The sequence below is a fragment of the Astatotilapia calliptera genome, chromosome 20 (genome assembly GCF_964374335.1).
Source record: "Astatotilapia calliptera chromosome 20, fAstCal68.1, whole genome shotgun sequence".
Lineage (NCBI taxonomy): Eukaryota > Metazoa > Chordata > Actinopteri > Cichliformes > Cichlidae > Astatotilapia > Astatotilapia calliptera.
The window spans coordinates 21611622-21619704 of NC_137441.1; the positions used below are offsets into that span (position 1 = coordinate 21611622).

At 39.2% G+C, this 8083-nt stretch overlaps 1 protein-coding gene across 1 annotated transcript; it reads left to right on the forward strand.

The window, feature by feature from the left end:
- The first annotated feature begins 1513 nt into the window (after positions 1-1513).
- Positions 1514-4722, forward strand: LOC113013781 (uncharacterized). Its single transcript, XM_026154928.2, has one exon. It carries the CDS (start codon positions 2150-2152, stop codon positions 3338-3340), a length of 1191 nt encoding a protein of 396 aa, XP_026010713.2. The 5' UTR covers positions 1514-2149; the 3' UTR covers positions 3341-4722.
- The last annotated feature ends 3361 nt before the right edge of the window (positions 4723-8083 follow it).

Consider the following 8083-nt stretch of genomic DNA (forward strand, 5'->3'; position numbering starts at 1 on the left):
TATTGCAAGCCCATGATCTTCAGGTAGGACTGTATTAAAAACAAGAATGACTGTGTCATGCAAATCCTTGCATGGACTCAGAAACACTTGCAGAAATCTATGTCTGTGAACACAGTTCAGTACGCTATCTACAAATGCAAGTCAATGAAGCTGTGTCATGCAAAGACAAAGCCATATGTGAACACAATCCAGAAACAGCTTGAAGTGTATTAAAACAGGTCACAGCTCTGGGCACAGTTTTTTGCAGATTGGTGAACCTCTGACCTCTCTAAGTTTTTTAATAATCAAAGCAAAGCTGGAGTGAACCCTGTTTATTGTTTTAGAAACACAAATAAGACTAATTCTTGCTCTATACAGTACATATCAATCAATCAATCAATCTTTATTTATAAAGCACTTTTCTTACAAAGATGTAGCACAAAGTGCTTTACATGGTTAAAAGCAGCCCACCCCACCCCCCCCCCCCTCCACACACACACACACACACACACACACACACACACACACACACACACACACACGCACACACTTAAAGAGTAAAATTGGGCTGGGCACACATGAGCCAGGTGAGGAAACACTATCACGGGGAGCCGTCTGCACCGGGACCCGGTCACAGACCGCAGCCTCCAGGCTGGGCACACAGCAGGAGGGAGGCAAAGCAGCCCCCCCAGCCAGGCTGAGAGGACCCACAGAGCCCCAGCAGCCACGGTCAATCACAGCCCCAGTGTAGAGCGCCCCCTACGAGGAAACACTGGAGATATGACCTAATAAGAGTATATACAGAATAAAAATTAAAATAAATAATGGGATACAATATAAATATGAATAGAGTAAGAAGATAAAAAATGAATAAGAATAAAATCAATAAATATTAGGTAAAACCTAAATTAATAATATAAATAGAATAACAGGATAGAATAAATAAGCATAAAATAAATAAATATATAATTCCAATATACTTATTGGAAAACAAGGAAGAGGAAAAATAGATTAAAAAAAGAACTAGATACCCAGAGTACATACTGTAGTGATTTGGAGTAGCTATTGAACATGTATTCAAAACACACAAAAACACAAGGCCGTCAACAATGTAATAAATCTAGTGAAGGGATTTGTGCCCTTGGAAGGATGTGTGTATTTATGTAATCCACATGAGTGTACTTGACACTGATAATGTGCATGCTTTTTTAATCTTATAAGATAGTAGGTTGTCCTGAAATAGTAATGTATTGCCTCCTGTTGTAGTTATTTTTCTTTCCTAATTTTAGTAATACAATTATATATCATATTTATTACACAATCACACAAAGCTATATGTGAATTTACAATATTCTGCAAATTTCAATAAGCTTTCATATTTAAAAATAGCTTGTCAAACTAGCCTCTGGGCTGCAGTTACCAGTCTCGAGCACTAGGGTGCAGTGTGTACCCATATGTCAAAAGTTAATTTCGAAAGTTGACGTACTTTGATAAGTTTAACAAGTTCGCGTAAAATGCACTCATGTTCCGAAGCGCCTGGGTGTCGTAAATCTTCTCACAGGCGAACCGGGGTGTTGTATTGGTAACAATAGTGACAGCTGAAAACCACAATACAAAAGGTGCAACTAAACAAAAGAAAAGCAAACTACTTTTTTTTTTTAAATAATTGGCTTTTTATTGTTTAATCAATCAATCAATCGCTACAACCACGTCAAACACTGTGATAGTGTTTTAGTGGGTGAATTCTTTTATTTCTCAGCAACTTTTTCTCTCTTTTACACTCTCCACCCCCCTCCAGCTTTCCTTTTTATCTGATCCACTTTTACAACTTTCCCTGCTTCATACTGCCGGCATATGAGAGCGAGCACGAGAGAAAGCCACTGCAGACGCATTCATGTGAATCCTTGGTGTGCGCACCTGTGCTCCATGGAGACTGCAGACCGAGTCCAGAGTCTATGCTGAGAATCCTGATGCGTGGATTTTACGTGGTCTGTGAATTGTTTGCTGTTCAACTTCAGTGTGACGTCCAACAACTGGTCACAGAGAACTGTGGGCGTGTGTATGCGCGCGTGTTGCCAGGTCAGATCGTACAGGTGTGGAAAAATGCTGAAGGATGCAGACCTGTGAATGGCATTAGGCTGTGGGGGAGGACGGAGACATCAGGCTGTTGATGCTTCCACAGATTAAAATGACAGCTGTGCTGGAGACGGAGGCGCACAACCTCACTGAGGAGCGCGACAGCTTCAGCCAGGAGAACCAAACTACCCCACACGCGGCTGGACAGCTGAACAATGCCAACTGCCTGTTTCTGTCTATAGTACCTGAAGAACAGACGGTTTCAGTGCTGATTTGCTTTTTTGTCTTGCTGACCGCCTTGTCGTGTTTTGTGAACGCGCTTACTCTGTTCGGCCTCGGACAGTCGGAGGAGTTTTCCTGGCAGCCGCGCTTTATCCTGCTCAAGAACCTGATTTTCAGCGACCTGGTGCAGACTGCGACCTTTGGCCCGGCGGTCGTCCACTCACTAATCCAGCGCCGCACGATGGCGTTCAGCGGATGGTGTTACGTTCAGTACTTTTTGGGTGGAGTCTCTGTCTTCTGTAGTCTCGTTACTATAACTTGCATGGCGTTGGAGCGATACATATACGTCTGTCATGCCATCCATTACTTGCCAATTTTCACTAAGATCCGCCTGCGGGGTGTCCTGGGGGGAATCTGGCTGTACTCGGTTTTCATCGGCGTCTCTGAAATTGTGCTGCTGCACACCGGGAGAGGAGAGGATGATGAAACGGTTACCACGGGGCTTCTGTGCGAGCCAGATGTTGTGGAACAGCACCTGGGGTTCCCCCGTGCCTCTGCAGTTTTTCGCAAAACCGTGGGCTCCCTCACCCTGCTGCTGTGTCTGCTGATACACGCGTTTTCCTTCTTTAGAATGTACCAGGTCGCGCGCAACGCAGTGATACCTTTCAACGCGATTAACGTCACAGCGCGCAACACTGTGTTGTTTTACTGCGGGATGCTGTTCCTGCAGCTGCTGCCGTTGCTCCTCAAAGTCGCGTCGGACGCGCTGTGGGAGTTTAGGGCACCGGTGGCGATGATGGTACAGTCCTCTCAGTCTCCCGGCCTCTGCAAAGTGAAGACCACCCCCACGGCCACGGCGACTGCGCTTCATATATCGCTGCTGGTTATGCTCATAGTGCCACCGTGCATTAACCCGCTGGTGTATGGACTGTGGAGTGTGGAGATGAGGCAGGCGCTGACCAGCAGGTTGCGGTCGTGGACAGAGAGAAGGGCTAACGAGCGCGCTGCAGAGAGAATAAGACTGGAACACGTGGCGCGTCGAAATGGAGCTCAGGCGGGATAAACCGATTTAAGAGACACAGCTAAACTGAACTACTGATGACAAACTGGACAGCACCAGGAACAAACTAAACTTTCTTTCTGCTATTTATCTTACTTTTAAGACTCTAAAGCAGAGATGTCCAATTCATTTTACAGCCCAGTTTGTTCTTAATTGGGCCTAACAAGAGAAGCTCCCCTTTCTGTCAATGTAAAGATGTTTAAATACACCTTTAATCCCAATTAATATAAAAAAGAAGCGTCTTTTCTACATGATAAGAAATGCTGCTGCAGCAAATAAAAGAAATCTGTCAGCAAGATAAAATGGGTGTAGAAAATTACAGAAAAGTTCTAGTAGTAATAGCAATAACAGGAGTTTTTTTTTAATTAAATCATAATAATTAAAAAAAGATTATTTTTTCCTCCATTGAATCTTTGTAAAAAAAAAAGAAAAAAAGAAAAGAAAGTGACAGTAGATGATGAAAAAATAAAAGGAACTTTTGTGTTTTATCTGTTATTGTTAATCTGTTACTTAGTTACTTGGGCATAGTGTGGATGGCATGGGGAAGGTCTTTAGTAGGAAGGAAGGTTTTTAAGTACACTGTTCCAAAAAATAGTAATGTCAAAGTATCTTACTGTATATTTTACAGTTTTGTACTGTCTTTCTACAATATTAAGTTTACATAAGTAGACTGTGATTTTACATGTCAAAGGTAAAATAACATAACATCACTGTAAATATAGTAAAACACAATTTACTTGTTTTTTAAATATATATTTTTGTACATATGCATATTTAGATTGTAAAAATACATTCAGAAATGTATCATAATTTCACAAATATTTGTCTGTTATGTGAGAGAATGATCTGTTAAATTCAAATGTAATACTATGAAAAAATATATAAAATGATTGAAAATTAATGAAAATAATCAATAATTATAGGAGTATTTGAATTATAATTTTGCTGAAAATTTCATGTCATCTAGGTCTGATTCAATAATTCAGAGGTAACAAGTGAAAATATAATTAATAGGAATAAAAACTAAAAAAACATATAAAAGATTGCATAAAAATAATATAAATCTCAAAGTATTCACAACATTCCTGAACAGAAATAGGCCTCTGCACCTGGGGTGAGGCTGTGGCCATGAAAACAATGTGACATGCCATTGGATGTTGGGACATATAATAACATGACGCTAAGCATCGGCCAATGAATGTGAACTAACAACCACAAGGTCGTGGGTATGGCTGCACTGTAGGAAAAAATCCTAATATAAAAGTATTTTACTGCATTTTACAGTTTTGTTCTGTTCTTCTAGAATATCATTAAAGTTACGTAAATACACTGTGATTTCACATTTCAAATGTAAATTAACATTAAATCACTGTAATGTAATAAAACATAATTGCCATGATTATTAAATGTATCTGTCTGTACATATGCATATTTAGATTGTTAAAATACATTCACAAATGTATCATGATTTCACAAATATCTGTCCGTTATTTGAAAGATTGAACTGTTGAATTCAAATGTAATGCTATGGAAAAGTATATAACATGATCCCTATAAGCTTGTGTTACATCACATAAGTATTATTATCATTGCTATTTAGGGCAATCGTGGCTCAAGAGTTGGCAGTTTGCCTTATCATCAGAAGGTTGCCGGTTCGAGCCCCGGCTCAGACACTCTGAGTATTGTGTCCGTGGTCAAGACTCTTTGCCTACTGGTGAGGGCCGATGGTGCGATATGGCAGCCTTGCCTCTGTCCCAGGGCATACAATCCATTATTATTTAAACAACTGTTAACTCTATATTTCTGTACATTTACGTATTATGATTCATATTGCCACATTCATTGACCTTGTTTATAGGTAATTTCATTGTTTGATCACGTTAAAATGTTCCTAATTTAATGTCTAAACGCACTTGGAAAAGGCAGAATCCCATGTAAAATTAGCGCAACAACCTGTATTGTCATTACTGGAAATAACCATATTTTTATGAGGAAGTTATTTTCTGTTATTTTACGGTAGTATTTTGGCGCCCCAGCTGCTGGAATATTACTGTTTTTTTTAAGATGTTTTTTTTAACAGTGTAGGAAAACTTGTAAAACCTATGACAATACAAAAGTCTGAAGTCGATGCCCTCTATGACATTTTCCGAAGCTGTTTAGTGAGTTGGATTGGAGTATTTGCCGGCTAACTCTGGCTCCTGGGCCTTATGTTGCACACCCCTGCTCTAAGGTAAGAGAGGCTGCAGCGGAGAACCAGGTAGCGTACTCCCCGTAACACCTGTGATGTGTGTGAGGTTGTGGAGCACAAGTCCCTGCAGTGATCGCGTTAGCCTTTGATATTAAAGTAGCTTTGTGTCGTGTCGCTTATACGTGTGTTTATACTGTGTTCAAAAGATGACAAATGAAAGCTGTGGCCAAATGCTGCAGGAGTTGAAGGACATCCTCTTTTTAAAGTAGCTGCAGTGCTTTCAGAAATATTTTGCGCTTTGTGTGGTCAGTCAGCAGGCTGGTGGCAACACCAAAGCATCAGTGCCTCACCGTTGCAGACACTCTTCTTTAGGTTTGCACACAAACTGTCACGTGGGAGCATTTTTGTACCGTGTTTTCCGTTTTTTGAAGCATATAAGCAACTTCAGATAGAGTTTTGATTTGCAGGCCAGAAATAACCTGATTACAGCACATTCTGTTTGAGTTGAAATTGTTCATTACAGTACCTAGCCTTCTCTTTTATTTGAGCAGGTTTACCTCAGCAGAGAAAGAGCTGAAAGGGAATGGACCCTTCATTAAGTGTTCTTGCCATGCCCAAATGTACAAAGTTGATAAAGAATTAAGAGATGTATTTTAGGCTAAGCTACAGCTCTTGTGTATGAACAGGAAATCATCTGCAGATTCACACAAAGTCATCGGACAGCATTTTACTGTTCAGCAAGAAAGCGACTGTACTTATGATTTGAAAATCTTGCAAGCCTGTATTTTATTCTTGATAGAAGAAAGAAAAGATATCAAACATATCAAAGCAGGCTGCGCTGTCATAGTTTCATGATGCAACAAATGTTTTCAGCTGGTAAAAGGTGTGGCCTGCAGGCCCGCCAGTTCAACGCCCACACTCATTCACTACAAAGCCATGACTGTTTGGCTGAACTATGCAAGGCCTTTCTTTTAAAAAGATCTGATATTTTGCTCTGGAACCTGTGTAAATCTTTCAGCATTGATCGTGTCTTGCCAGATTTGCAAGATGCAGGCTTTTTTTTCTGCACTGATAATTAGCCTTATTTTAGTCTGAACAAGGTCTGGAGAGAGTTGCCTGGTTACATAACAAAAATGTTGTCGTTCATCAAGTTAAGGACTGTAAACTACTTTAACACAGCAAACTATTCATTTTACATTCCTGTTTGTCCAGAATGAGCTTTAATTTTTCCAAGGTTTACATGTAAAACTTTGGAAAAGTTTTCAAGATTGCATTCCAAAACCTTACATGTAATCAAATGACTTAAAGTCAGCATTTTGTCTCTAAATATCTTTTGAGTGTATGTGGAACATAAATGTTGACTGTGTTTGTTTGAAGGGTCGTTTTGCCACCTATCCTCCCTGTTTAACCAACAACAGCAGATTAGTTTTTTATTACACTGCGGTTACATGTGTTGTAGCATGGCTAGTTTTTATGTGTTGTACCATTTCAAATGTGTCTTGACAAGTTAGGGAACTGTGTCAGCTTATTTTCAGGAAGTGTTGGGTCTTTATGGCAAAAATACACTGAGACCATACGAATGCAAAGGAACTCAACAACAGACAGCTAAAGTTTAAAAAAGGGATGTCATCAACATTGCTGTTTCTTAATTTTAAAAAATGTTGGTGATAACCTTTAAAAATGTGGTCTTGCTTATAAAATGTGCTGTTACGTACATGAATTGTTGCTACATTGTAAATCAGTCACATCCAAATGTGTGTTTTTAATCAATCCTTTAGCCAGTTCAGTTGTTGTTGAAGATTTTTCAGTCATAATTGTTAACTGCTGATTGTTGATATTTTAAAGTGAAATATTAATCCTCAAATGAGCAAGTGTAATTGATTTACACGTTATTCTATCATCACCATGTTCCTGTTATGATTTTCCAGCTTTAGCCTCCATACAGAGGCGTTGTGACAGTGTCTATTGAACTATTTAGGATCTCCTGCAGGTCAAAACTGTAACTTATTTGGCAGTCAGATTAATCAAAGCACTGCAAGGTGTTCTCATACCTACTCCCTAGTATATAAAACTGCAAAGAAGTATTTTCACACTGCAATCAGGAATTACAAAACGCATTATGATGACACGAAGACCTGATGGCAAACAAAGCGTCACATCAGACAACAAGATCAGTAAAACCTGCATTCTTAAAACCCTTAAAAAATAAGCTATACCCATACGAAGAAAATCTGCTTCGTAAAATTAGCAGGTAATTATATGATTAGATTTCTGTTTGGATTGTGTTAAAGCACTATTGTGAAGATACTGTGAATTCATTTGTTACAGATGTGTGTCATCTTTAAAAGGAAATTATTAAAATGGTTGAAAACAGTTGATCAATGGTCGTCTTGTGTCTGCACGACAAGCATGTGAAATTAACGTATCTGTACGCTGACATTTTATAGGTTTTTTACAGAGATCACTGACAAAAGAAGGAATTACTTAAATTAGTACATTTACCTCAATTCATGCAAGTTTAGCTTTTAAAGATGACTGACTGTTTAAGTTATTTGATT

Excerpts from the sequence above, each read along its gene's own strand:
- LOC113013781 (XM_026154928.2), top strand. The coding sequence starts at position 2,150 with ATGCTTCCACAGATTAAAATGACAGCTGTGCTGGAGACGGAGGCGCAC.